Here is a 14,635-nt window from a genome sequence, read left to right as displayed (position 1 = left end):
AGAGGGGGAAGGGAGGAGGGACCAGTGGTCAGGTTCAGCAATGTCTCAGTTGGATTAAGATGTGTTGCTATTTTAGGTTAAAAAAATGCTATTTGCATCCCATGCTTTCCTGCCCTGTGGATCCCCTGGGCTCACTTGAGAGCTCCTTGACAGGCTAGTCTAACTCAACAGAAGGCAACTTCATTTATCCAACTTTTACTTCACTTTCACATTGAGGGAGCAGAGCGGTACTGTACCCGATTCCCTCGAGACAAGTTCCAACAATGCTCAAGAGAGAGAAATCTGTTCCATCTATTTTATGCACACAGAGAAACATCACAGTCCATGCCAGAAATGGCCAACTTATTGATCACACTCATACATGATGTAAACAGCATTATTAAATATGATTCCTTGGCAGAATTATTTATACATTTGCCACGGGGCACTTAATGCACCAGGGGGACAAAATAAATGGGCCTCAGACCATGAAAAATGACCAGCCTCTTGTACTACTTCAAAGCTACACCTCTATTCTATTCAGTTCCTAAATGCAGAATTAGAGACTGATTGATGTAGGAGTTCAGCCTTGGTATGAAAGAGAAGTAACTGGCCAATGGCTGATATAGACACAAGGTAGAGTGTTCTAAGACGGTAGGACTTTAGTTCGTAAGTTGTCGTCTCATGACTGAGTTATCTCATTCATGTCACAAGCGCCATGTCTGTGGAAAGTTAATATGCCAAGTTTCTAATGTAGTTTTTTCCTGGTTCAGCTATTGTTCTGCATTTAGTGAGTTATGCACACACAGAGAGGTGTGCAGGAAACATTCAAATATGCAATCCCTTATCTGCTATACAATTCTGGGAGGATTTGAGTTACTACCTAATGCTTTATCTACACATATGGTTTGGCCGTAAACTGCTCATTTAGGACAGGGATAACTAATATGACACTCTCCAGCTGTTATACTGCAGCTTCCACCATCCCTGACCATTAGTCATGCTGACTGCGCTGAGGAGCATTGGAGTCTAACAACATCTGGAGGACTCCTATCTCTGATTGAGATGAGCAAACTGGCTTTGCTATCTTCTTCCATAACAATTAATAATGGCTCAATTAGGTCCTTTGGCAACAGGCTGATGCTTTGTTAATGTAAAGAAGAAAGTGTTCTTGTGAGCTTTCCAGAGGCTTCTGCTCACTGAAATGGAATGGTGAACTAGGCAAAGCTCAGGCTGATTTGAGAAGCCAGCACTAACCTCCTAAGGTACTCATTTCAGCAATAGTTTTACGTGGATTTGAATATATAATATATTCACTGGGCAAAAGCCAAGCCCTGCGGACTTGGCATTCCTGCAATACATACCAGTCATTGCAGATATTTCTTCCACGATTGAATATAAGTCAAAGGAAACATTAATGACGTAACATACTGGTTCATGCTGGGTTGGCGGCTGTGTTTTAAATCTTGTTAGTCAACTGGACTTTATACAAATCATGTCATAGAATACGTTATGAGCCTTACATCATTCCTTGTGTAAGGGAATATTCTTTGCGTCCAGTGACTATATAACTGGTTCATTTCTTTAGGGTATAGAAGAGTTCGCTGCCTCCAGATAATGCTTATTTAAAAGTTGTTTTACGTCTGCAATAAGCCATTCTTTCTGCCAGTTAAGAACTGCAAAGCCAAATAATACAGGAACTCATCTCAGCTGTAACCGAATAACATCCCTTTCCCCCGCCAGTTTGCCCTGGGCATACCCACATGCTTTTCTTGGAGATGAATGCTATGTTGTAGTTCCTAGGAGAGGGCTGTTCTTCGAATTGAACAAATACAGGAATGTTTTATCCTCTTCCAAGCATGACCCCCTGCTTAAGATGTGACCACAGGAAAAGTACAGTGTTCTTAACCGTTAGTCTTCTGTCAAACGTAAGAACCAAACTGCATATCCTAAAACCTCACATAGCACAACCTTTCCCAGACTGTACCACTTTGGAGGGTCATGGGTTTGAGCCCTGCGTTGGGCAAACGATTCCTGCCTTGCAAGGCACTGGGCTGGATGATCTTTGTGGTCCCTTCCAACTCTACAATTCTATGATTCAATGAACCCAAGGCAGTATATTGCTAATAATGTCTGTGATATTGTGTCAGAAGCTGTTATTCTAATAGGATCACTCTATTTAAAATATTCATAGAGCACAAATGTAACTTTAACATGTAACTTTGTTATGTATATTTGCTTTAAAATTGTTGAATTTATACATATTTTGATAAATTCCACATCAATTTGTTTTACTTTTCCAGATTTTTAAAATGCATATTATACAGTGGTACCTCGGTTTACGAACTTAATCCGTTCCGGAAAAGCGTTCTTAAACCAAGCTGCACTTTCCCTAATGAGGCCTCCCGCTGCCAGTGTCCTTCCACTGTTCGGATTCCATTCTTAAACCAAGGTAAAGTTCTCAAACCGGGGCACTATTTCCGGTTTTGCGGAGTTTGTAAACCGAATCGTTCTTATACCGGACTGTTCTTAAACCGAGGTACCACTCTATATCTTTTCTAGGTAAACTGCTTATGGGTTTTTTGTTTTGTTAATGTTGTTGATTAAATAGTCTCTCAAACTTTTCAAATAAATAAACAAATGGATATGTGTTAATTATTTGCTTGCATAAAAATGTCCCAACACACCAGTCCTAGGCACAGATATGGTATACATACATATCTCATTGCGTTCCATTACTTCTGAGCTTGGGGAGAGAGTGTATTTTAGAAGCTATATTCTTTCATATAACTCAACTTTAACTTTTGCATATGGAACATCTGTCTTTTTCCAGAAGCATTTAACAATCCCAGGCCCACTAAACTTCCTTGCAAAAGGAGTAACTTGATTTGTATATCCCAAGAATACTATTAAAATAATGAACCTCTGAAATGCAAGCTATTTGTTACTATGATCCTTCATTCACCTTTTATCTGTTAAAAATGGCTTAAAGTGTAACCTGCATTCATCTTTATGTAAAGCCGCACTGATACGCTTGGCGCTAAAGGGAATTCCATTTCACTTGTGTCTAGTATTGTTCGCCGTCGGAAACCCCAGATGCAGGAACCGGATCTGTCTAAGCTAATCAAATTATTTTAATCATCAGTGCCATTAACAGCCATTACGCTTCGGTTACAAGTTTATCAGCAAAGCTCTCATTGCTAATCAGCAGAGTAACTGATCTTTGCTAACAAGGCTGCTGCACTTTCTCTATCTGAAATCACTGAAATGTTATTGTAAGTTCCCCTAGGACCAAGAAAAAGGAAGACAGGATATTGAGGAATAAATTGGCCATGACCTTAGTAGAGAGCTGCAATGTCATTCATTTGCTGCTTAAGGAAAACCAGTGTACGCTATTACTCCTTTAACTTGGGAAAGTGCAGCACATATGAGGTTGGCCTCTGAACACTGATCCATTTAACCCAGCGCAACTTCAACTGGCAGTGGCTCTCCATCTTCTCAGGCAGATCTCTGAGCCAATCTAGCCATCGCAATGAATGGTGCTATCCTAAGAAAGCTTGTGGAGATTTGAGTCTTACTGGCCTTGCATAGGATTTCAGTCTGAAAGATGGAGACTGAACTGCATGCCCTACTGCTGAGCTCCCTGCTGTTGTCACCACTGTGTCTGAACATGTAATTATTTCCCATGTGCAAGGAGGAAAGCGGAGTAGCTGGCTGGCTGTGGCCAAGAGAAAGTGCTAAATGAAGGTTGGGGAGCCTCAGCCTCCGGGGATGAGTGTCTCTTTCTGGCCCTTGAGACCACACCCCTCATTGCTTGGCACTCTCCTCAGGTGCAACCTGGTTGCAATGTGTGCTTTACCTCTGATAATGCCTCTTGCCTGCTTGGATACAGGACAGAGAGGCTGTGTGTGGTTGTATGCAGAAACTATCCCACTGTAAAAAGGGGACACGGGCCTTCATTGTCCACTTTTGCCTCTGGCCACTGACTGCCTTTGATGGAGCTTCCCTCATAAGGTCAAACAGAAGGTACCGTGGCTCTCAGGCTGAGGAAGGTTCCCCCTTGCACTAAATCAGCTTGAAATCATAGATTACAACAAGGAAATTATCTCAGTTCCTCCCCCTTATCTATTTTATCTTTTCTTTCAGTCTTGTCACAGACAGATAGCCCACCTTTTCCTAAGTGAATCCAGAACTTTTAAATGTTGTTAAACATTTTTCAATGTTTTAAATAGGTTTTTATTTGACTTTAAATTGTACAGTTTTAACATAATGCTGCTTGCCGCCCCAGGCTCCTTTACGCAGAAGGGTGGGATAAAAATCTAATAAATAAATGAAACTAGCGAAGTCACTTCCATTAACTAAATATTTTTACAGGTTAACAACTTTTTAACAACTTAAAAGTCATGTTGCCATAGCCTAGGCTCAGTGGTTTTCATCTCTTAGTGCTGAGGAATATGCAGTAAATTGTTCTCCTTCCCTTTAGATCAGGGAACAGCAAACTTTTTCAGTGGGGACCGTTCCAGACCTTGTGGGGGGACTAGACTATATTTTGAAGGGGGGAAAAGAACGAATTCCTATGCCCAACAAATAACCCAGAGGTGCATTTTAAATAAAACCAAACATTCTACTCATGTAAAAACATGCTGATTCCCGGACCGTCCGTGGGCCAGATTTAGAAGGCAATTGGGCCGCATCTGGCCCCCGGGCCTTAGTTTGCCTAGCCATGCTTTAGATAACTGCTTTTTAAAAACAGCTATCTTCTCTCTAGGCTAAACACACTGCAGAACTATCCACTTCCCCAATTCTGTCAAAATCACCCACAGCTTCCTTTTATCAGCTTTACTGCCTCTTAATCCTGGCCAATTTGTCCACATGCCTTCTGAAATGTGGCCAAATGAAATAAAACCGAAGGGAGCAGTCCGGGAACAGACCAAAGCGATGCTGAGTGAAGGATCATGCCTAAGGCTGATAAAGATAACACAAAGGCAAGTTGGACTTGTAAAACCTTGTTTAGATGAGTACTTACAGTCCCAGGTCGTGGATAAGGAATTCTTCCCTGATAGGGAATCAGCTGGTGGTTTGGCCCTTCCTTGTGTGCAAACGGCCCATTGAACACTCTCTGGATATCAGACAAGTGATACACACAGACTGCTGAACCTTTAAATACAGAGCTGGGGAAGAAAAAGAAACAAAGAAAGAATCTGTTCATGCTACCTTCTTGTTATTGTGCACACAAAATCACTGACACCATTCTAGCTTGCTTACAGAATCACAGAACTGGCAAAAGTGACACAAGGATAACTGTGACTTTAAAGAGGAATGGGAACCTTTTACAAAATACCTAAAGACGCAACAAAGTGAACTGGACTCCTTGGCAGGCACTGAATAAACACTCACAAATTTTTTTATTGATAATAATTAGTTAGATAAATTAAGGACTTATACAATTCTGTAACATGCAGAGAATAGCATTCATAGAGAAACCAGAGATTGGAACTGAGGGAAGTCGGTGTGTGTGTGTGTGTGTGTGTGTGTGACGGCAGGTTGTTTATGGGAGGGAGGGGGTGGGGGGAAATGAGGAAAAAAATTAAGGATGATATGTTTTAAGATGTTTTGTTGAATTACCTAATAAAAATTTTAAAAACAACGAAACAATAACAACATTTTGCTGTGTTTTTCACAGTGTTTGTCCAAAGCACTTGGCCAGCACTATTGAGTTGTGATTCTTACAACAACCCTTCAAGGTAAATCAGCCTTATTAGCCCCATGCGAAGGACTGAGACTGAGGAAAAGCATCTTGCCTAAGGCCAGCTAGTGACTTTGTGGTAGATGCAAGATCCACACAGGATTGTTGTAAGGATAAAGAAGATTATGAGGAAATACTTTGAATGCTCTGAAGTATTACATTTCTATTGACTATTGACAGCCACTTTACTTAGAAACAGGGATACGTAAATTCTAAATAAGATTAATGAAATGTCGATCTTGGTAAAAAAAAATTTTTTTTCATTTCCCCCCAATTTTTCTGTAATAGATTTAAAAAATTTAAGCCGCAGCTGAAAAACACGAGAACCCAAAAGGAGACCTGAAAGAACGCAGAGTAATAGCAACCCCTGACTTTTCAGTTGCTTCCAAACGTCTGCACACAGAATGGCTAAGAGGTAAATGGGCCTCATTAAAGGGGTCATTAGTTTCCCCAGATTGATTATGGAGTTAAAGGATGCAATCTTGGACTATAGAAGGATGCATCCTGTTTAATCTTCATTCTCCAGTTTATGCAAATATATTTGCTGAAATGCTTATCATGGCAGCTTGAAGCTAAACACTACAATAAAGTTTTTTTAAAAAAAGCAACTACACTTAAGCAAATTAGAATTTAATTAAGGCTGCACTCTGAATGATTAGATGCAAATCTCATGCCACTTGGTGATTCTAGACGTTAATAAAATCAGCGATATTGAGTTGGGAGTAAGTGCATTTGAGACTGGAGTTTAAATGTAAAACACATAGATATTTATGTTTGGTAAGACAGTTTAAGATGTAAGACCTTGCCCTCCCAAAATTTACATTGTATCTTCCTTACCACCCAAATATTCCCTTCTCTGTACCACCACTGAAGCATGAATATATCCATGCTGTACAAGTGGATATGCTCAGTGTGAGTCCTTCTTCAAATTTTATGGGAAATGCTGCCAACAGAATGCGGAAACAGAATGTGCATTTTGCTGGCAGTGCTTATTCACTTGTAGCCACTTTGCTTTTCTAAACATTAATCAAATTTTACATAGTACGGCATGAAGCTGTGTGGAGGGGGCTAAAAATGTCTTTCACAAACGGAATGGAAATTGGCCCCTGCAGAGAGGAATATAATTGCTCCCATAGTGTTGATGGGCCTCCACAGACCTAAAGCAGTGAAGTGGCTGCACATCACAGAAATTCCCTCTTTAGTCCAAGGAATAATGTGCTAGACCTGGAGGCAGAACATGTGGGCAGATGAAAGTGGCAGGAAAGTCTGCCTCTTAAGGAGGGCAATTCGTGTTTCTGGAAGTGGCCTCTTCATGCCTTGTGGAGCAGCTAAGGATTGGAGGTGGCAGGAAGCTGTCTTGCCGACAAGCAAGTGCAAATGATTGCAAACGCCAGTCCTCTCACAGTGTGTGACATGAGCAGCTGCTCTGTATCAAGGTGCTGGTGTCACAACTGGGCATTCAGAAGAGCAAGACCCTTTGAGTAAGGCGGCTTCATTTATAGTGGTACCTCGCAAGACGAAATTAATTCGTTCTGTGAGTTTTTTCGTCTTGCGAATTTTTTGTCTTGCGAAGCACGGATTCCCATAGGAATGCATTGAAAATCATTCCCATAGGAATGCATTGAACGTTTTCGTCTTGCGAAGCAAGCCCATAGGGAAATTCGTCTTGCGAAGCAACTCAAAAAACGAAAAACTCTTTCGTCTTGTGAGTTTTTCGTTTTACGAGGCATTCGTCTTGCCTCTGTACCACTGTAGCTATCCTATTTGATAGTCACTGACAGGCAGATCCATAATGGAATGGACAGTTCCTTTTCTAAAGCCACCTGCGTGAGAGGCCATCCCTGCAAATTGTGGTACAACTGCTGTAAGAATTACCTATTTTCTCTCTGAGTGAAGAGCTGCTTATTTTGTCTGTGCTAAACTGGCTGCCAATCAGCTTCTCTGGATGCCTCTCAATACAATCCTTAAGGAGGAATGTTGTAAAAGTGCCGCAGAAACAAGTGCCCAAAGGAACCATCTCAATGGCTCTCTACCAACACACATACATGCATTTGGTGACAGTAGGACATGGCCCAGCCAGGCCAACTAAGCTTCCCACTCATGTGACAGAGACCAATGCCCATGTATACACCTTGGGTTCCTTCACACTACTATGTTCTACCTCTGCAGGCAGAGGCCAGTTGCTGAGGACCACAAGTGGGGAGACTGCTGTCTCACTCAGGTCTTGCTTGTGGGCTTCCTATAGGCTTCTGGTTGGTTACTGTGAGAAAAGGATGCTGAATTAGATGAGCATTTGGCCAGATTCAGGAAGCTTCCTCTTAAGTTATTACTTCTGAATGAAGGGTTTCAGGGTGGGTACGACCAGCGGGTCCTAACCCACTAGCTTCTTTGCACATCCGCTGTGTCACTTGGATGTATTTGAAGAGGGCTGCTGGGTTCACAAAAACAGGGTTTGGCCTAAAGTGCAGCCTAGCTGGAACCAAACAAGCATACGTGAAATGGAAGGCTGTTAACATCCTACATGTGAGATAAAAGAGCTTTTAATAAGGTGCCTAAAAAGCCAAGTAATATACGATGCACTTAAACACAAATGGCGCTGCCATAATGTTGTGTACATGAAAGCAGATGGATCCCTAGGCTTATGTTAGAATGGACAGGAAAAAGCAATAGGAATGTACATTGCCTGCACTTTCTTATGTGAGAACCAAAAACAAAAAGAAACAACTAAAAACAACATTTAAAACAACAACGAAAAGCATTTCTGGGAGTATGGTCAAGCATGAGAAGTGTGAGAGCTGACCTGCCTTTTATTTGCAATAAACTCAGCCTGAAATGAAAGGATTTATAACAAGAACTGAAACTCTAAAACTGAGCACGGTGCTGGTGGTGGGGGTAGAGAGAAAGGAGATTACAGCTGACGATGAAACTAAGGGAACACTCTCCAAAGGAGATTAACCAGTGATCACTAGGGCATGCCTACGTTACAGACTTAGTTTAATAGTTATTAACTCACTCCAGAGACACCTGGAAGTATAATTCTTTGCCAGGCGAGGGTTCTCCAACAAAGGTTTTCTGCTCTGTAATTTTGAGTATTGCTTTGGATGAAGACATGACAGTGAAGCTGGGGTTACCTCAGGCTCAGGAGCCCAGTGGGGCCTGTCAACCCTCCACAACTGCCCCCCCCCACCACATACCTTTCTCCCCAGGGAACAAGGCTCCCTGATGCAGAAACAAGCCTGCTGTCTACAGCCGAGGTGGTACAACTGGGTCGACCTGAGGGCCACCCTCCCTTTTGGGCAGCCTTCTGGAGTGCTGTGGGGCTCCAGGCAAAAGCAGGGGGAGCAATGAATTTTACCTTAGCCTAGATTCCACGTGCGCTCACTCACACACCTCTCTCTGTTCTCCATCCAGGCAAGGAAGAGCCATGAGCAGAGTTCAAGGGCACAATCCAGCCAGGAAAAAAAAAAGACTCAAGGAGGCTGCAAAATAGAGCTGATGAGGGTTTTCCTTGGGTTGGTGGGAGGATAAAGGTGAGCAACCGGAGAGGCCTGGGGGCCCTCATTCAGTTCCTGGGCCTTGGGAATTTAGGTAAAATTTACATTCACTGCTTCACCCAACCTGCCCCTGGCATGGAGCCCGCAGAAGTTTGCCCCCAAAGGAATGGGGTCCTTGATCCAAACAACCTTTCCCCTCTGTGCCTGGATGTAGCTCCCTCACTGGAATGGAGAGAAAATGGCAGACACACCAACTGAACAATTTCTTAAGTTGTATCCTGCTTTCCATGTGGGATTTGAGACGTGGTCTTCTGATGGACGTGTGCATGTGGGGTTTGCATTTGGATGCAGGAACTTAAACTTCAAACGGGAGTGATATTACACTAGGTATGTAATGATTACAATAATATAAGCCTTGGCATAGTAATTCAACATGGGCTGAGAAAGGCAGAATATTTACCAGACACTGGACTATATCCTGCATTTCAGTGCTGCACAAACCTTACATCAGGTTCTAATCTGATATTAAAGTTTTCAGCTTACTGAACCTTCCCTTCCCTCTCTGAATCTTGCAAGATAAGCAGATCTGATTCTACATCACATGTGGGTTCCAAGGAAAAATGTACCAGGATCTGTTGTCCTAAAATCACTGTTCCGCTGCTCATATAAGTGTGAGCATAAATCAGGTACAAAATGCATTAATCACTTCAGGCTATGCACCCTATGCTGAATTTATTATGTTTTCTTCAGCAAAAAAAAACCTGTTCATTTCAGAAACACCCATAGAAACATGGGCTTCAATTAAAACTAATTACAATCCTGTGTTCTAACATGTATCTGCTGTTTGGAGCATGCAGAGGTTAAAAATAAAATAGGCTCTGCTGCCAAATGAAATCCATTAAGACCTTTAGTTTTAATTATACTGCATGTTTGGAATGGGGTGTGTGTGTGTGAGAGAGAGAGAGAGGGGGGGAGAGGGAGAGATCCTTAGGGTCATGTGGAGAAAAACACGTACAGCAGCATAAACTCCTGCACACAGGACAGAAAACGTCTCCAGGGCCTGGAATAGAGTCAGTGCTCCCTTGCTTACCACCTTATATGGCCTGCCTGAGCCTAACCCATTTTCCACTTCACCATATGCATTAGGCAAACCAATTTCTAGCTCACACATACTGCGTATGTAATCATAAATATGGTCTTTCTGCCCCCCCCATCCCCCTGCCTCTACTCCTGCTGGTAAACTTTATTCTTTCACTGTTGACAGTTGCTCAAAAGAAAAAAAAGGCGGCTCAGCTGCTTAAATGATACCTTTTTGATTGCCAAGCAATTAAGAAAGAAAGAAAATTATCATATTTATTAGTCTGATGACAACTGAAAATGCATGCTACCAATGTAATTTGGCGATGTGCCTAGACAGGGAGCAGTTTCAGATTATTCAGTACACACACATACAGTACAAACCAACCTCAATGAAAATTGAGCTGTTAAAGCATTGGGCGGTGGGTCCTTTCAATTTGATTTGTCTTTTGACAGTGAAGTGTCTTACTGTATTTTTTGACAGAGTTAGAATTTAAATTATTGGTTATAGATCACATCACTAAGAGATAACTAACTGTTCTCTGTTGTCAACAAAACAGCTACAGTGCTGGCTGATACAGAACAACAGGTAAGAAGGTTAGGGAAAGGTTCATCTCCAATTTTAGAACGACATTCATGAAAAGCAATGGGAAGATGGCAGACAAAAGTGTCTTCCAGTTAACAAATGTGTGGAAGCCATTTATCTGACCCAATGCCTATTTAGAGACGTCGCTGGAGCACGTGAGACCAGACACATGGAAAAGGTTGAAATGCTGCTCCAGTATTGTGTGACTGGACCAGAGGGAACGTACGATGAATGGTTTCAGGGGAAAACATCATAAGAAGCTTGGAGAGGTGTGTGTGCAGAAAGCTCTCACTTTTTTCATGGCTGCAATGCCACCCACTGTGCGGTCGAGGGGTCTGTGGTTCCCACTCTTCTCTTTGCTGCATCTCTCGCTCTACCCACCATTGCCTCAGGCCCTGTGGTCCCCAGACGTTAGTGAATGAAGAAATACCTTCCTGGGGCTGGAAAAGGTCCTCCATCCCTGGCCTAGGGCAATCAGACCACCACCTTTGATGTCCGGATGCAGCTTTATTGTACAGAAAGCCTTTGGGTGCTGCTATTCCATGATAAAAGCTATACTGTAGTTAAAGCTTTTAGTTAAAGCTATGGTCTTCCCAGTAGTGATGTATGGAAGTGAGAGCTGGATCCCAAAGAAGGCTGATTGCCGAAGAATGGATGCTTTTGAATTCTGGTGCTGGAGGAGACTCTTGAGAGTCCCATGGACTGCAAGAAGATCAAACCTCTCCATTCTGAAGGAAATCAGCCCTGAGTGCTCACTGGAAGGACAGATCCTGAAGCTGAGGCTCCAAGACTTTGGCCACCTCATGAGAAGAGAAGACTCCCTGGAAAAGACCCTGATGTTGGGAAAGATGGAGGGCACAAGGAGAAAGGGATGACAGAGGATGAGATGGTTGGACAGTGTTCTCGAAGCTACCAGCATGAGTTTGACCAAACTGCGGGAGGCAGTGGAAGACAGAAGTGCCTGGCGTGCTCTGGTCTGGGGGGTCACGAAGAGGCGGACACGACTAAACGACTAAACAGCAACAACAACAATTCCATGATAATTTAAATTATGGCAGTATTGGAAACATTTGCTTGCCATGTTACATAAAACCCCCACCTATTCCTTTGTGCGGATATCCCCTTAGACGAGAGGCATTTGTAAAACATGGGAATCGCCTCACCACAACTTCTCTCAGACGTAATATTTAATCTGTGGATTTTCATTCACAAACGTGCAAGATTACCTGGATGTTGTGAAAATGCCATATATCAGTGTTGTTCTGGGGTTATCTGTTTCTAGCAGGAACACATCCTCTGTGGGAAAGAAGCAAAACAGAGGCTGAATATATCTGTGTGTGGTTTCCAAACTGCACCACACATACCCTGACCTTATTCCATCTGAAGCCAATGGAATTTTTTGTTTAGGCTACAAACCCATGTTGCACAATACTTTTATTATGTCACTGACAAGATAGTCTGTCTGATGGAAGGAGGAGAAAAATGTTTAAAAGTGTATGTAGCTTATATGATAATCAAATTGGTGCAAGTTTCAAATGGATGACTCCCAATCCTTGATTGCGCTGAGGACATCACTTGCTCTATGCTCCTGAAGGCACCTCAGTGCAAACGCAAAAATCAGAGGGAAATTAGAGGAAAAAATATTTTTTTCTGTTTAGAAATTGCTACAATTATATACTTTAGCCTGTAATGTGGATGTATCTGAATCTGTCATTTTAGCTTATGATGTGTATTATAATGGCTGATTTTGTTCATGTTTTGATTCTGATTTTAGCACTGACTTTCACTGACAATTTTAATACATATTTCACATGCTTTGTAAACCACTTAGAGGTTTTGGCCACAACAACTAAGCAGGAAATAATAAATTGTACCTAATTCATCAAAGTACGTTTCTGTGCCATCGTCATCCATTACGGAACACACAAGTCTTGCTTTCAAATAAGTTGTCCACTTGTTCACAAGGCTGCGTTGTCCACCAGTGTCATTCTGGGGGTGGGGGGAGCAGAGAAGAAACCACTTACTAAATCCAAAAACTACGCAGACATCTACTAGCACTTTCAACATTAGTTAGTGAGGTATTTTTTTTAAAAATATATAATAATCATGAAAATACACCAGCATTTTACTGTCAATTTCTCCTAAAACATGCATTTTTGCAAAGCAATCTTTTTCACCACACATATATATATATTCTAACACATGAATTTTTGTACATATTACTTGGCTGAAGAACTGCTTTGCTAAATCTGGAGAAGTGTGAATTTCAAAAGATGACTGTGTTTCGGTTCTGTGTTTACCTCTTACTGTGAGTGGAATCAATTTTCTTTCCAATCCCTACTTTCAATTAGCATTTGGACTTTAAAAGCTTCTCATTTTTCCGCCCCAAACTGCACAATCAGGACACTAATCAGAATATCAGATCCTTCCACCATTGAAGAGACCTCACCATCTATGGTGTAGAATTGCATTATGCATGCACAACATATTTGCATTGGACAAAGAAACAAATTAAAGGTGGAAGTTAAATTATGAGGTTGCTACCAGCCAATGCAAATTATGTGGTACAGCTTCCTGGACTGAACCATATCTGGCTGCTGGTAGGTGGGCTGCATGCTAGAACACCGGCCCAGAAAATATAGGTAAATAGCATGTCAGAGTGGAAGAAAAGAAACACTAGCATGCCTAAGTCTTCTCTCTTATGGTGCCCCATTTCCATTTGCAGACAGGGTTGCTGTCCCTCATGGAAGAGCGTTCAAATATATAATACCCATCAGCAGTCTGTTGTGGCACAGACCAAGAGAAGGCGTTGCAAATGGTTCTGCTGGTCAATGTGCAGAACAGTCAACTGAAATGAAAGGAGCATATGTACCTAGCAGGCCACAGTGCAGAAACCATTCTTTTCATTCTAATAGGGAGCATTATACCCTGTCCAACCCTTACAACAACAACAACAACAACAACATTTATTATTTATTATTTATACCCTGCCCATCTGGCTGGGTTTCCCCAGCCACTCTGGGCGGCTTCCAACAAAACACTAAAATACAATAACCTATTAAACATTAAAAGCTTCCCTAAACAGGGCTGCCTTTAGATGTCTTCTAAAAGTTTGGTAGTTATTTTTCTCTTTGACATCTGGTGGGAGGGCATTCCACAGGGCAGGTGCCATGACCGAGAAGGCCCTCTGCCTGGTTCCCTGTAACTTGGCTTCTCACAGCATGGGAACCGCCAGAAGGCCCTCGGCGCTGGACCTCAGTGTCCGGGTAGAACGATGGGGGTGGAGACGTTCCTTCAGGTATATTGGACTGAGGGCGTTTAGGGCTTTAAAGGTCAGCACCAACACTTTGAATTGTGCTCAGAAATGTACTGGGAGCCAGTGTAGGTCTTTCAAGACCGGTGTTATATGGACTCAGCGGCCCACTCCCAGTCACCAGTCTAGGTGCCGCATTCTGGATTAGTTGCAGTTTCCAGGACATGTTCAAAGGTAGCCCCACATAGAGCGAATTACAAAAGATTCCTGTTGCTGACTTCTAGTAAGGTCATCAGATACAGAGCATCACACACATCCATCTCATGTTCTTTTGAAGCCTGGTTTTGCAAGTTTTGGCATAGACAAATGCAAGTGGAATTGTGCCCCTGGACTTTTAGCAAGTCATCTGGGTTTCATTATGACAATAATGGTTTAATAATATTTAGTGTTTTCTGCCTCTGGGTGCCTTCACAGCAACAACAACAGCAACAACAAAGAAG

The 14,635-nt window shown here is 42.2% G+C and overlaps 1 protein-coding gene across 1 annotated transcript in view; it reads right to left on the bottom strand.

Moving 5' to 3' along the window:
• Window positions 1–14,635, bottom strand: part of SEMA3C (semaphorin 3C) — a 133,416-nt gene that overhangs the window by 30,302 nt on the left and 88,479 nt on the right. The window contains exons 9-11 of the mRNA XM_081927717.1: window positions 12,757–12,871; window positions 12,109–12,178; window positions 5,006–5,150 (exon numbers count right to left, since the gene is read on the bottom strand). Of these exons, the coding sequence (XP_081783843.1) occupies window positions 5,006–5,150; window positions 12,109–12,178; window positions 12,757–12,871 (330 nt within the window). The remainder of the gene's footprint in view (window positions 1–5,005; window positions 5,151–12,108; window positions 12,179–12,756; window positions 12,872–14,635) is intronic.

This window comes from Podarcis melisellensis (assembly GCF_964234715.1).
Source record: "Podarcis melisellensis genome assembly, chromosome: 10".
Taxonomy (NCBI): Eukaryota; Metazoa; Chordata; class Lepidosauria; order Squamata; family Lacertidae; genus Podarcis; species Podarcis melisellensis.
The sequence above is the reverse complement of the archived record's forward strand: the minus strand, read 5'-3'. Positions and strand labels throughout refer to the sequence as shown.